The sequence below is a fragment of the Amblyomma mixtum genome, chromosome 3 (assembly GCF_055824585.1).
Source record: "Amblyomma mixtum isolate Tamu chromosome 3, ASM5582458v1, whole genome shotgun sequence".
NCBI classification, from domain to species: Eukaryota; Metazoa; Arthropoda; class Arachnida; order Ixodida; family Ixodidae; genus Amblyomma; species Amblyomma mixtum.
Window position 1 is genome coordinate 141533159 of NC_143014.1, and position 15357 is coordinate 141548515.

Consider the following 15357-nt stretch of genomic DNA (forward strand, 5'->3'; position numbering starts at 1 on the left):
TGCAAGCATTCGTGTGGCACAAATACTGGACACGGGCAACGCAAGCAACCTCACAGATACATGTTATGTTGCCGTAATACCGTTACAATTATTGACATTGCAGTATTTCTGCAGTTACAGAAAAAAAAAAGCGCAAGCACGAGAGCGCAATCAGTGATGTTGGCACCAAAAACGACGAGTATGAACACAGGCGGTTGCGAGATGATGGGGCTTGAGGGACGGCAGAACAATAAACAGAGATGGCGGCAATGCCTATCCAGAGTCTCTGTAGTTGCGTTACAAACTGGCGCAGTCGGCAGGATTGATCTAGGGTCTCTGGAGTAGTGTCACAAACTGGCGCAGTCGGCAGGACCAAAAGACACGAGTCACTTGTTACGTTATTGACGCCCCAGACCTGTTAAGAATAATTCGCACGTCGGAGCAACACGCCATTAGTTTCGTTTGCACGCATCAACAGAACATGTACCTGGGCGAAACAGTTCGCCACCAACGCTGTTCTTGAAACCAAGCTCTCGTGAACTGAGCCTTCACGGGACCTTAGTTTTTGAGCAGCGCTGGATCGCCGCGGCGTTTCTCCAACACCTGTCCCTTTTAAGCACGCCTATTACACGCTGGCCGCCGGCGCCTCTCACCCCTCTAGCGCAGCAGCGGCCGTCGCACTGCCCGTACGAGCGCCACCGGCTGCGGCCAGCGTCGCCGCGCGGGCGGTCCGACGAACGCGCTCACCTCGGGCGGCGTGAGAGAGGGGGCCCCCCCGTGGGACCGCCCTTCGCCCGCAGGGGCGCCGCGCGGCTCCCCCATCCCGGTACGGGACGGACCATTCAGGAACGGCACCGGAGGTGACGTCGGGCGCCTCGTCGGCAAATCCGAGAGGCGCTCGCATGCCGTCCCCCTCCCAAGCGGCCAGCGTCGGTGCTTTGCCCAAGCGGGGGAAAAAACTTGAAGGGTCCCGAAGAAGACGGCAGGAAAGAGCGGCGGCCGGACTCAGCTGCGGTCCTCTGGGGGCCACCGAGAGCAAGCGGGCTTCGCCCCTCGGCAGCAGAGCCCCCACCCCTGGGCGCGGCGAAGCGTGGCGGGGAGCCTCCCAGGGTTCCTCCTCCCTCGGAACCCTTGCCTTGGAGCGCGCCGCCAGGAGCAGCCAGGTGTCACAGAAGGCCCCGGCGACCCTTTCGGGATGGCAGCGCTCCGGCCCGCACCTCGCGCGGGACCCCCACGAGGGGCCTGAGACCACTTCCTCGCACGTGGGATTGTCGCCGGTGGTGCACCGAGGGATTCGCGACGTGCACCGCCCTTCTGTGATTGCGCCCTGTGAAAACCGTGCTGTTCTATTTCACTGCGTCGACAGAGCCAGCAGCTGCGGTGCGTCGTAGCCTGCCAGGACTGTGTGTTGGCTGGTGAACCTCATGGAGAGGCTCATGATGAGGTGAGTACCGCCGCTGTCAATCGGCGACACTCGACTGAACGGGCGCTGTGACAGCCGCCGCAGGAGCTAGTGCTACAGTGTGGTGAAATGTGCGCACCCTTTAGAAGAAATGTGGTGAAGATGTAGTAGCAGCCAGCGTCACTACATTTTCACTATATTTCGACCTATTCAACATATGGGAACGATTTTGATACGAAGGTAATAACTGTAATAGGCGATGTATTCGTTCTACGTGTTTCACTGTAAAGCAGTAACTGCAGTTATTCGTGCTGTTTTAGTAGCTCAGTGCAAACTTCGAGGAAATATCTCCACGTGAAGCATGCTCTGCCATAGCAGCGCAAGCGAAAACAGTGAAAGTTGTGACCAGTATAACAATAATTTAACAATTATATATATGCGCGTTCAAAATACCATTTATTATAAAACCAGTCGCCCTCGCAAAGCGGTAACTTCCATATCCGCTTTGCAGCAGTTATACATTGCGAACGCTCCCATGAGCAAACATGGATCTTGTAGCCGCTATTGGAAATGTTCGGTTAAATAACGTAGTATTGCTGACAGCAGGAAGCCATGCGAATGCTCGTATCAGACGGGAGAGTCCTGTGTCTGACACCCTACACTCGGACGCCGTAGAGTTGGCGGCTTGCTTCGCTGAGGTATACAGCCCGGTTTAAAGGCTGTTGTGTGGCCTGGTGGCGAGGTGAGAGTTGTGCGATAGATGCTGTAAGTTGCAGTGAGCGATTTTACTGCCACATCACAGGCTCCTTTCTCGCTCGGCGCGAATTTGCTAACAGTGGCCTGCTTTCAATCGTGTTTAATTCTTTGAGCTTCCGGCAAATTTGGACACAGTATTAATATAGGACAATTAATTCTCGGAATACAGAGTTACGCAGCTGGCTCAGACATGGTCACATATACAATGCACGTTCTGAGGGCTTTGCGAGAGAAAAAAAAAAGATAAATGTGTAATCTGTAAAGGCTCGAAGTGTTCCCATAGCCACTGAAATCCAACTGGAATTGGATGTTCTTGACCATCTCGTCTGCGGCGCTGAATTCAGAGGATCGAATGCGTCAATCGATACATGGTGTATAATCTCACTATTCATAAAGCGACAGCGTGTGAAAGCACGCAGCCGGAATTAGCAAATCAGAGGTTGAACTCTCAAAGGTGGCCACGCGTGTACGGAAGGCTCGCGACCGTGACCTCGGCAATCACGATAGGCCAGCGTACGACAGCCAAGGCGCAGGCCAATCACGGACCGTTCTACAGTGCGAGACGTTTTGAGATTTCACCCGTTGACTTGCTGATGCCTTTTGTGGCTCACATCAACGCTACCTTTAATTCTAGAGAGAAAGTGTACGTTCTGTGTAAGCCCGGAGATTTTTTTTTTCTATCTGAATAACTGACCTAGCCATGTCAACAATAACAAGGCGGCATTTTGTTGTTGTTGTTCCTCCGAAGACGCAGTGCATATAAGGGGCCACAAAGACTACTGGGGCGCCAATGTCGAGCGATAAATGGTCGAATCATCGTCCGAGAAGATGGTCGCGAAAAAGTGATCTTTTCCGCGACAGGCATACTGCGCCGACGAACCGAACTTCGCGCAACACGGAGCGCGTGACGAGAGCCGCGCACGCAGGCATGCCGCAACACAGGACGCGACGCGCATGCTGCAGCAGTGCTGGGCCCCTTCTTCCGTTCGCGCAGAAACGACACGGCGCGCGCCACAATTTGACGCCGAAAAGGGTCGAGCCGGGCCCGCCGCTGAGTAGCTGGTCGGGTGGAGGACATACGAATCCGCGAGGCCGACGCCTGCTCGACCCTTCTCTTTATGTGCCGTGAGCTTCCTCTTTACGACGTGACATCTCCGCGCAGTATACGAGCGCGGAATACGTAAACAGAGAGGGACTGACTGCCTCTCCGCAGACCTGACCTCAGTCTGCTGAGCGGCCGAGCCTGGATTTACGCGCTAGTGGCAAATTCCACTTCGCATACAACAGCGCGAAACGAGCTTGCAGCCCGGTTACGGACGGAGCGACCTATAAATGGTTCCCACTGGCAAGTGCCGTTTATAGACCAGCGTGTTTGTGGGCTCTCCCACCGGCAACTTTATTTTCGTGTACATTTCCCTGACTTCTCTCAGGCTACATATCCTTGCAAAGCTACGCTGGTGGAGCCGTCATTTACTATTGCACTAATTTTCTTCAGCATAGAAATCCCCGTGACAGAACATTCTCCCCTCCATTTCTGGTCTAGGCAATACAGGAGATGGTGTTAGTTCGGAATAATTACTGGCAGCTGAGACGTTGCTCTTCCATCCACTTACAACCGAGCTAGGCATGATGAAACACTTTTAAATCACTTCACGCCTGTTCATTACTATATATACGACACAGTTTGTCCAACGTCTGTAAGCAGTTACAGGCTTAAGGCGTCCGACCAACTTTTCCTTCAGCTCGAGGCGCATGCACGCAGCGCAAGTCGCTAATGACAGCACTGGTTCTCGCTGTGTGCGTGGGCTTCTTTATCAATTTACGTAGCAAGCCCGATCGACTACACTGGTCCTCCACGCACGACCTCTGATGGACTACTTCAAAACGAGTAACTTTTCTGCATTTTCCCCTTGACGCGGTCATAGTATATCATGTTTTGTTTTCTCGTAGAGGTGTTGCACGTAATGAGGCTTAGATTGATTGTCTACAACATGGGTGGCTACTTTCGAGGCGGGTGCAAGTGTTCGGCGCGAGTTTTGATGGATCATGTAGACTAACCGCAATTTCGCGCAATCAAAATTATTGCGAAAAATCCCCGTGGGCACTTTTGCGCTGTTCCAAAAGCGTTTAAACCTGGCGGACGAACGCCTGTACCTCGCGACTTGACGTTTCGGGCGCACCAAGCGCTCCAGATCCACCAGGCATTCGCGCCATGGGACTACAGTGAGAATGTATTTGGATCCGCACAGAGCGAAATTTCGCTACCATGCATGGATTCGAAATACCATAATTGCAAGGACCCTTGTGAAAAACATATCAATGAGCCTCGCATGCAATGCAGAGCACTATATGTGTCCTTAAACCAGTCGCAGGAAAAGCCGCAGTGTGCGGCGCTCTGCAATCTGGCTTTGTATCCTTCTCTTTTAGTCTTTCCATCGAAGTGTACAAGTATGCGCTTCCGCAACAATTACTACGGTGTATGTATACCAATTCTTAGGCGCCATGTTTCCAAGCGCGTTACGTGGGACGCACGCAGGCCTCGGACGCTCGCATATCCTGCCAAAAATATACACGCGCAAATATCGCATCCAGTATAGAGGTCGCACAATGCGTCCGGCTAACCGGCATGCATAACACGCGCAACTAATCGGCCTTGCGCTACGCAGCTCCTTCCGAGGCGCACGCTTAGCACCTCTTCAGACGCGAGAGCCGGGCGACCAATTATCGCATTATAAACCGGAGCCCCAAGAAGAGCACCACCGGCGGCAGCAGCAGCCCTGCAGCTGTTATGCGCGCGAAACACGCAAACGAGAGCAATCGCACAACAAAGGAGACGCGCACGAGTGTGTGTGCGTGTGTGTTGCGGCTCCTGGCGCCGGAACCCCCTCCCTCGTCGCCTCTTTAACAAGTGCGGACAAATGAAAGGCTTCCGATAATGGGCGCGCCATCCCGCCGCCGAATTCCCAAAGGTGCCGAAGATACAACAAGGCGGCGATTCGTAATAAGAGCTGCAGCGGTTTTTATCGGGCGTCAGAATCAGCAAACTATCTAACCCTCTCGGTACGCGATCACGAAAGCGGCGCATCTTCCCTGGCGTTGGCTAAGGGATGCACGCCGGGCGCCGCGGACGGGCCCCAGCCTCGTGCTCTTCTTCTCTCGCCTGGTCGTGCGCGGGGCGCGCGATGTAATGTGATAAGCCACGCCTTTTCAGGGATGCCTGTCGGCGCACGGCGGGGGCTAAACTGGTAGCCAAAAGCGTGACCATTACATGTCAGATGATAGTCGGCCAAAAGGCGCTTGTCCGTGCTCGGATAGAGTGTGTAATCGCGCGTCGTGAGTTCCCCCGCCTCCCGACGCATGCTCCTCGCGGTCGGCGAAAGAAATCGTCGGCCCACGGACGCGCGCGCTTTCCGAGTGCGCGCCGCCGCTGCACGGGGGGACCCGGGGGCGAGCCCGAAACGACCAAGAAAACATTGAATCACTCTCGGGACCCAAGGAGGGAAAGGTCCCCTCCGTCGCTGCTTTTTATTATCTATTACGTAAAGACAGGCGACGTTGAAAGGCGAAAATGAGAATTATATATGAGGAATGATTGTAGTAGCAAACCGGCATTACACGGGCCATGCGCGCGAAAGAGGCGGGGAAGAACGCAAACCGCAAGGCAGTGTAAAAACGCGAGCTGAATTTTGGCTGAGCAAAGCGCGCGATTAAGATACATCGTATCGAAGGCTCGTTCCTCCCCATTACAGTGTCGCCGGATGCCGTAAACGGAGCCCGGGGCGAGCAACAATCCTTGTGAAAGTGCGGGGTTCGCAAACTAATCGTAATGAAATTAATTCTCTCTAGTCTGTGCAAAGGTGTAATGCCTCTGTGCATGTGTTGGGACTGTATATACTACGCCCATGTCATTCAGCCAGTCGAATTGCCCTTGTTAACGTTCTTAGTTTGCTAAGCCACTGACAAACACTCCTAAAAGAGGGAACTTTTTTTTCTTGCTCTGTTTACTTCCCACAGCACCTACGCGTTGTCTATTTAGTGGCCGTTTGGCCAGCTTTCTTCCATTAAGAACCTATACAAATAGGGGGCAGCGTGTGCCTTCTGCAAAAAGACGATGTCAGTGACAGGAGCTCGTTAATTAAAGTTAATTGCGCCGGAGCCTTCCAATCGCCTGAGAAGGTGATCGAGTTAATAGCGACCACTTAGTAAGCGAAGCTTGCTACAGCGTTCTTCTTTCTAATACGACGCTCGCTCTCATGCGCCCTGTATCATTATTTAGAAGGCTTCATCATTACTTCGCTTTTGTGGCACCAAGAGACCAACTTAGGGTATTCCACGTGTTTCGGCGCCACCAAAAGAGATACGCTCTTTCAGGCAGGTCTCGATATGATTAGCGTGAATTGCTTTCACAGGCCTGCACGACTACATATAACGATATCTACCTGTATGGCAAGCATTGTTGTTAGCAGTACACACGTTACGGGATGCATGGAGTTGCTCAAAATTCGCTGGAAGCGCCTTAGTCCGCGAAATTTTTAGTTTTGCTTTCATTTAAATGGTGGTTTGGTTTATGGGGTTTGACGTCTCAAAGCGACTAAGGCTATGAGAGACGCCGTAGTGGAGGGCTTTGGAAATTTCGACCACCTGGGGTTCTTTAACGTGCACTGACATCGCACAGTACACGGGCCTCTAGAATTTCTCCCCCAAAGAAATTCAACCGCCGCGGATTCCAAGAGAAAGTAAACGTAGCAGGGGACGGCAGAAAGGTGGGCGGATGAGATTAAGAAGTTTGCGGGGATACAGTGGCGGCAACTGACAAAGGACAGGGTTAATTGGAGAGACATGGGAGAGGCCTTTGCCCTGCAGTGGGTGTAGTCAGGCTGATGATGATGAATTTATGAGCGCAGCGCTGTACTTAAACAGCATTCTGACGCTGGAAGCATGGAGGCTTACAAAATGCGCGCTGCGGCATAGCCCCTCAAAATAACAGCCTCAGCAGCGCAACCCTGTCTTGATGACCCTTGCCACGCCTAAGGTTTTCACGTGACGCACCACCACGCACTACCCATTGGTTCATGCGGAAGCAACAGCAGCTATTGCAACGACTGCGCAACACTGTGACAACCTGTTAAAAACCGGTAGAAGAGCAGCTGTGACGGGAGTGAAGGTCGCTGAAGTTGCAAAGAGCCCGAAATCATGGCACCTTGCTCGAGATCGCACCATGTGAAATAGCCTCTATGCATGTTTAAAGCTACTCCTCTCTGGACGAATATTAATGGCAACAACAAAATACTGAAGAATGCGGTAGCCTGTACCCAACTTGTTCTGCGTTTCGCTACACACAAAACACGGATAGACGAGACCAGAATAATACAAAGCACGGTTTGGCGACCTAACTCATCTTACTCAGTAATTACTGGAAGGCATATATGGTGCTTGAGCAACGTTAGTACATTTGCGGTCCCTCGCGAGCACATGGCAGGTGTAAAACTGCGAGACATCTATCGTATTATTTTGCTGGGTAGCGTACACTTGCGGCGTATACACATTGCCGACAAACCCCATCAATTATAAAACAAAGTTGCATGCTAAGTTCTCGCACTTTCTCGTCACAGGCAAGATGCTGTGGAGATCGCCGACAGACGTGTGCAAAGACTACGAATACATGATGTTACTTGTTAATAGGCAAGGTGATATCAATGACACGTCGAAATTTGAGGTAGCTAGCCTCGACAACCACCGGCAGAACAATGTAGCGAGAGGCATCAAATTTGCCACGCACACCTTCGACCACGAATACCTCGGGTTTTCCTTCTCCTATACTTGACTTCCATTTCGTTCCTGTCATTGACTGACTTCAGGAGATGAACTCCCAAACAAGCAGAGATCGGTGGACTACTTGTAAAGACACCAGGTGGCGGGTGATGAGCCCAGACTGTGAACCGCGCTAGGAGGCAAAACAGCTGCATCGTTTATCGAACTCGAAAGTGCGTGTGTGTGTTGAAAGGAGGGGTTGAGAAAGGCATATGGGGCGCCTTCTCTCTCCAAGGGAACCTGATAGCAGGGAAATGGAAACCGCGACACTTATCGCCCTCGCTGGTTCGGCGCCGCTATCCTTCGAGGACAATTGAACAATTGCGGCGATTGACTCGGTGCTGTTCGCGACAAAAATGTGTCATATACCCTGTACACTGACGACCCGGATCTTTGGGGAGAAAAAAGGCGTCACGTGTGCTTGTTGTCCATCGCAGTGGCTCAGGAGGTGCACTGTGCAAAATCACGCTGGAAAGCACAAATTCACATAGATTCGATCCCGACTGCGACGTCCCCATTTCGATTCAGGCGAAATAAAGGGACTTTCGACGTTCTGAAGTTTCTGTGCACGTTCAAACATCACAAGAAGTCAAAATCCCAAGCCGATCCCTCAGGCTATACCTTATTGTCCGGGCGTAGCTTTGGCACATAAGCATCAATTAATATTGCTTTAAGGCGTCGCACTTCAATGCATGGCCAGATGTTTTGCGTTTACGCTGCATGCTTTGCTGTACGCATCCACTTTTACAGCGCAGTAATGTCATCTAACCGCGTTGCTTGCATGTAAACACAAACGCAGCAGGACACACGCAGCTCACAAACCACTTGCACTGAGATTTTCAAGGCACCCGTTCATCTAGTTCCCCAGCCTGCATGGAAGCTGAGCCAGTAAGGAACGACCGCTTTTCGCTAGGCATGGAAAGTGCCTTTAAAATTCCGAAAGTGTGACAAGCGAGAAAATTCGGGCTTTGGAAAGTTAATAAATTCAAAGATGTGCCCACATAGTGACTACTAGCTGAATCACATACCCGCTGCATGTAATTAGTGCCACCTTGCACTACCTCCTTCCATGTCCGCCGCATGAAGTGCGACGAAGAACATACGCCAGCCGAAGAAAGAACATATGAGCAGCATGCACAGCCAGGGCATTGAATTGGCAGGTGCCCACAAAAGTTTTCGGAGCACCGAAATTTCAAAAAAGCTTATATTTTGTCAGTCTAAACAAGCATCCATAAACTTTAAGTTATGATTTGCACTTCCCTAAGCGACCCACACAGTGCATTTTTCAATGTCTGTGGCTGCGCCTGTGGCGACTAAGAACTTCACATCTTACGTGGTTTCTGAGTTCCGAAAACTTTGGTGGGCACCTGTATATACGGGAAAATCCGGTGCGTGGTCTTTGGGTTTCGAATGTATATGCTTGAGGAATACTACAACCGCTACCGCAGTGACGCAGCTCCATTAAATTCAAATGCAACACTGGTGTCGTTCGTCAACATCCAAGTTGCGCCATCTGAACATGAAGGAGGTTTCGACGTTACATTGTGCAGGTCCGGGTCCACGTTATGATTTCGGTGCGCGTTAAACAACCATATGTGCTCGAAATTAGTCTGGAGATGTGCACTACGGCCTGCCTCATAGTTCACACTGCTATAGCTCTGACACACACACAAAAAGGAAATAGTATATTACTCTTCAAGACAATATAGGCTGCCGCCTCCACAAGAACAAGATGAGAGACATGCGATGGCCTGACACTTGAGTCACTGCATACGAGTATATATCTAAATGATACGTCGGGCCGCCGCCAACCAGGCACGCCTGAGGGATGGGGAGGGGCGAGGAAAACAGGGAAATTGAACAGCGACGGGGCAGAGTAAGAAACAGTCTTCAACGTTTGCATAAAGGGAAGGGCAATAAGTGCGCAAGAGGCCTGAATGGAAGCGGTATACAATTACCTAGCGCTAATATGACAACCTGCTGACATGCTCAGCACTTAATATGGAGCAAACATTAAGTGATTTTCTCTCTCTCTCTGTAAGTGAAATAACCAATTTTAGAAAGGCCTGGCTCCATGCGGAGCTTAGTTCGACTATAAGCAGTGCGTATCTGTGTACGAATAAGTCAATAAGTGCACAGTAGTAACTATAGACTAGGAGAGAGAACACCATGGTCTTTATATACTCGAAGGAGACCACTGTCAAGGAGACGCCTGAACCAACCAAGTGTCTGTAGTAGAAAAGAGGGCTCCTTGACGCCGCTTAATTACCGTCGAGTTCTTTGAACGATTAGGATGCGGGGTTTCCTTACGGGGCCAACAGCCTTACAGCGTTGCGTTGGCCTTACAAGTCAACGCACTAGTAAATTTATCGCTGCCGTTCGGTGATTAACATCGGCAATAACAAACCGCGTTGGCACGTGCCGCATCAAACAACGAAGAGGATGTGGGGCAGGAACAGCACGAAAGAGACCTCAGCGGACATGGAATGAACGACTCAGCTCCTCCATTTCGCCGGTAACACGGCGCTCATCGGAAACGTTACTCAGCGTCAATTCCGATTCCGCGCCTGACGGCCGGTTTTTGAGCCGCGTTAAGATGGAACCCTCCAGCGGCCCGTGTGCCTCACGCTGGCGTCCCGAAGGACGCGGCGGCTGCGGGAGACCCGGAGTCGAGAGGGTCCTCGCGGCGCCGCTCTAGGGGCCCTCTGCGGAGACGGCGGGCCAAGATAACAGGGTGAGATATGCAAACGAGGCGTCAGTCCGCGACGCGCATGATTGGGTGTCGAAACGAGGACACCCAGGCAGCTTCCTCGTCCCTGCATGCACGCGCCTGCCCGCGCCTCTCCGCCGCCGCTGCACGCTGGGCGCTGCAGCCAGCGCCGCGTCGTCGCCATCGCCCCGCCGCGCCCTCGACGCATGCATACGGTACGCGCATCGGCGCGCCAGTTTCCTCGAACAGGCGGCGGCGGCGGTGCACGCCGGCACGGGCTGCGAAGCTCCGGAGCCCAATAGTGGCCAATCGCGGGCTCGCTCTTCGCCCCGTGTCAGTGGGGAGAGGAAAAGTTCGCGACAAAGACTTAGTAGGAACGCCCCAGCGCGCTAAGCCTCGCATCGCACGAGACTGCGTAACAACAGTAATTTTGTGAACCACCGCTAACGCATTCGCGTCTATAGCGTCGGGGGACGGCTCGCTCGAACAAACTACAGAGAGTCTAAAGCTCGAACTTCAAACGTTGCGTGCGTGGCCGATTTCCACCTCTCTCCAGGCGCCAAAAGGAGGGGTACAGAATCACGAATCGCCTCAAGGCGTTCTAAAATTGGAAAAGGGTTGACTTCTTAGCTGCCAGTTTCTCGTTAACGGGTAAGAGTCTCAAGATATCAAGTTCACATCCTTCCCCGGGTTTTTGCGAACAGCTGATGCTCCTTTTTTCTTCTGTTCACCCATTACCACGGCAGTATGCAGAGCTCAGTGTGGAGGTTAGACGAACTTGCGAGCGAACATTTACTGGCGGCGCATACATCGGTGCTCGCTTTGTTTTCGATAGTTTTACAAAACCGGTATGTCGCTTACAGCTGCAATCCTCGGATAACATTGTTGTCAACAAGCCTTGATTTGATAAATTTCGTTGTCTCAAAACAACACCAGGGCTGCGAGTTGCGCGGGCGCCGACAAGTTTCTGAACACTTCGGTTTTTTAACGCGCCCGAAACTCTCTGCGTATAGCCTGCATGATATAGAGAATTAAGCTACGCCGAGACATGTGGTTATACTATTACACCTTATCTGCATCTCCGCGGACATGTGACGGAACAGCACAGCAGCGAAGATTGGTTTCGCGTAATTCCGTATAAGTTTATCCTATCACTCTGCATCGCCTATCACACGCGCTAACGGTTAAGTCATTTCTCTGACGCGTTTGTATAGTTCATGTGTACAATGCCGGCCGGATATGCGTCTGCACGTCTTGTCAAGCCGTGACGTTCATGCACACGCGTGCGTGCTATGTGGAAGGCCTTGTGGTCGCTGGTGAGGCAATTAAACGAGCGTCAGCAGCGCTGCATTCGAAAGTAGCTGCGAGGGAGGAACAACAGCCAGTATAGATGACTGTTCGTAGCTGCACGCCCGAGCCTGCATAATCCCTGCCGTCATAAGCCCTGCGCGCGAAAAAAAAAGAAGCCACGTTCCGGCGTTGCTCTTCATTAGGAAACAGCAACGGATGACACGGTAGCCAGCTGCGACTGTGTAAAGCCACTCCTGTGACGTCTCGGTATGCATGCAAGGCTAAACGCAGCAAGAGGCGTCAGGCTGATGAAATGCGCTCCTCGAGCTAAATCGCTCATTTCACTACCGAGACAATCATTATACTGTCGTTCTCGTTTATCATGCCTCGATTTTAAGGGATATACCAGTTTGAAAGTGCGCTTGTTCAGTTCACTTTAAGAATCTGTTAGCTGTCTTAATTCTGATCGATGAAGGCAATGAACATAGCCTTTTTTTTCTTTTCAGAGTTTCACCTTCACATTGGCTTTATTCGCAGATTAATCGCAACTTCAGAAATCCAAGTAAATAACTTCGTTTCATTCCACCACGGTGTATTTTATAACGAAATATAACAATTAACCTCTTTGGTATGTGCCTCCTTTGTCATGTTTTTAATTCCTAAATGTTTTACTGTAGTAAGACTTCTCTCGATCTAAAGGTAAGGTATTATTCGTTGATAGGTTATATTTATCTCAGTAAAGAAGCAATAAAATCTGTTTTGCAGCCTAAGCAAGTTAAATCTTCTGGTTGCAAAGATCACGAACGATCAAAACGAACGAATGACAGTGAGAAATCAGAAACTGTCTTGTTGTCAAAGCAACTTTCTGGAGCTGAAATACGAAAACAGTGTGAGAAGAATGAAGCATAGGTTTGTACAGGTCACTCAAAAGGGGGGCGGGGTGGGGGGGGGGGGGGGTGAAAGTGTATGGTTGCACCTGTTCGTGTCTCGGATATCAGGTAACATTACGGAACAAAATACACTCCCCGTCTCATACCTATTGCCCCCCCCCCCCCCCCCCTTTTTTTTTCTGTGCAGCCCTATTGTGAGAAGTGACGAGTATCAGTCAATGTGGATTGCGATAGACAGTGCTTCGGGGCGCGTTTAGACGATGAACAAATTGAAAGTGCCTCCCTGTTAAGCCTGTCCCTGTGTTTTGTCCGTCTTCTTCAGTGGTGACAGTGAACTGATGACGTGAATTCGTGACGGCAGCACTATTTCATTTATTGGTGACCTGCAGGCGTTAGACCTCAACTTATTTACATAAAAATACTCTGGTTCATTCCTGCAACCGTACGCTTCATTAGTTGACCAAACCAGTTAGAGAACAAACGCAAGTTGATGATATGCGATCTGTAATGAACAGGAGCATGCAAACGGAGCCGGGCAGGACGTGTGGTACAGATAACCGGTGGTGGTCTCTGTGAAGAGAGAGAGGGGAAACTTCATCAAAGAGTATTCTTATCCTACAAGTCCAGAGCCGGCTGCGGTCTCCCTCGCACGGTGCACCAGCTGAATCTGGTGGCTGGGCAAAGGGAGAGGCAGCCAGTGTTCTTATGAGGCTCTAGTAGGATGGTGAATAGAATTCAAAGGACAGGATCCGCATGCCTTGACAATGTGGATGGCAAGGAACGGAAAATTAGTCGAGGGCAGCGGAAGCTCAGCCTGTTGGTTGACTGAGGCAAGAGCGTTTACTGATAAGGATAAGGTGGGCAGTATAGTGATTCGGAGTTTACTCAAGTGTACCTCCACACAAAGTGCTTGAAACTCAAAGCTAGCTGTTAATACACCTGAAAAGTTTTAGTCTAACTAGATACTCCGCGGGATAAATAACATTCTTGTTGCTTTGCTATGGGCGTGTGTTTACCTTGTTGGAGGAACGGCCCGTTTCCCATCTTGCGGTCCCTATAAATTCAAAGAGAGGTCATATTATTTTTGAGAGGAACAGTTTTTCTTACTTTTTTTATGCCTCTTTGTAACTGGTCAGCTCGTATTTTATACCGGAACCGCCGAATGACTTTGCTCGTTGGCTGTGATTCCTGACGTCGGACGTGGCTTCTTCTCGCGGAATAGAGGAGCAAAATGTCAAGCCGAGAAAAGGGTCTTAACAAATGCGGTCCTGCCATACCGCACCTTCCGAAGTTTGCCCCCTCTGGGACTCCGTTTGAGCGCTATAATAAAGTGCACAACTCAGTACAGACGCCCATATGAATCGCAGACACGAGCAAGCAAGAAGTTGCACCCGTTAAACCAGGTACACCGACCTGCTGGCCGCGAACGTCTCACTGCTCCATTTGTTCCGCGGGGTCACGATTCTACAGATGAAAACGCGTTTCCACAAATATTGTTGTAGGAAGAAAATCATAAATAAATAAAGGTTCCGCTAACCACTAGCTGCGCAGTTAGATATATTGCCACCGTAGTCAGTGCGCAATTTTCGCAGGGGAGGTTTTCCCTCTGTATCTCTGCATTTTACCAGCGATAATTCATCTCCGGGTTTAACGTCCCGAATCAGCCCCTAGGAGAGCTCAGCGTTCGTGTACGGACTAGTCCCTCCACCTCGTTCCTTTGCTGCACACAGCACTTCGCACCCCTCGCGATGATAGCGCGTTTTGTCTACGTGCTCGGACGCTTTCTGCGCGCATCACAGAGCTTGACTCGCGTGACCGCAATGCGCCGCTGAGGTGCTCTCTCGCGCGTATGGACACACACGAGTCGGTCGAAACGGGGGCCAAGATGCGAGCGACTCGTTCCCAGCGAAGGGGCCATTAATTTACGCGCGCACGTACGTAACAGTAGCGAGCCGATAATTTAATCCGCAATAATTGCCCAGAAAACAACCGCGCTCGACGGCGCCGTGTATATGCGCGCCGTCTCTCCACCGCGCAGGTCCATCCCGAGAAGTCGGTGCGCGCGGGCGCCAACTGCGTATAGCGGCGCGCGGGTCGAACAAGATTAACGGGCCGTATCGGGCGGCCGGCTGCCCGATAACGACGCGCCATCATTTATGCTCGGCGGCGATTCGTGTTCGAGTCACGTGACGCGGCGAAAGGCGTCAGGAGGAAGCCGCAGAGCGAAAGAGAGGCGAACGCTCGGCGTCGAGGGTCGTACGTCTTGTGGCGGACAAACGCGCACGCCGACGGCAACGGTTCCTCCCGTGCGTGCGTGTGTGCGCGCCAAGAAGAAGGCGCAACAGCCGGTCTCCGCCAGATGATGACAGCAGTAGCCGTTGAGGAGGAGGCCCCCTTCACGTCGCAGGTGCTCCTAGGCCCCCTTTATTTTTTATCTTCCCCCCGCCTTCCCTCTTTCGCGCACGTACGCTGGCCCTCTTGCTGCAGAGCGAGCGCACGCATGCATCGCTGAGCCGACC

At 51.6% G+C, this 15357-nt stretch overlaps 1 protein-coding gene across 7 annotated transcripts in view; it reads left to right on the top strand.

Moving 5' to 3' along the window:
• Positions 1-1023: 1023 nt before the first annotated feature.
• LOC149352183 (paired box protein Pax-5-like) overlaps positions 1024-15357 on the top strand; it is a 214924-nt gene continuing 200590 nt past the window's right edge. For 4 of the 7 annotated variants that reach the window (XM_089581325.1, XM_089581330.1, XM_089581329.1 and 1 more), the window contains exon 1: positions 1026-1423. In XM_089581325.1, the coding sequence (XP_089437451.1) occupies positions 1404-1423 (20 nt within the window). In that variant the 5' untranslated portion in view covers positions 1026-1403. Of the gene's footprint in view, positions 1424-15357 lie in introns of all 7 variants that reach the window. The other 3 variants (XM_089581327.1, XM_089581328.1, XM_089581331.1) reach the window with 2 other exon arrangements.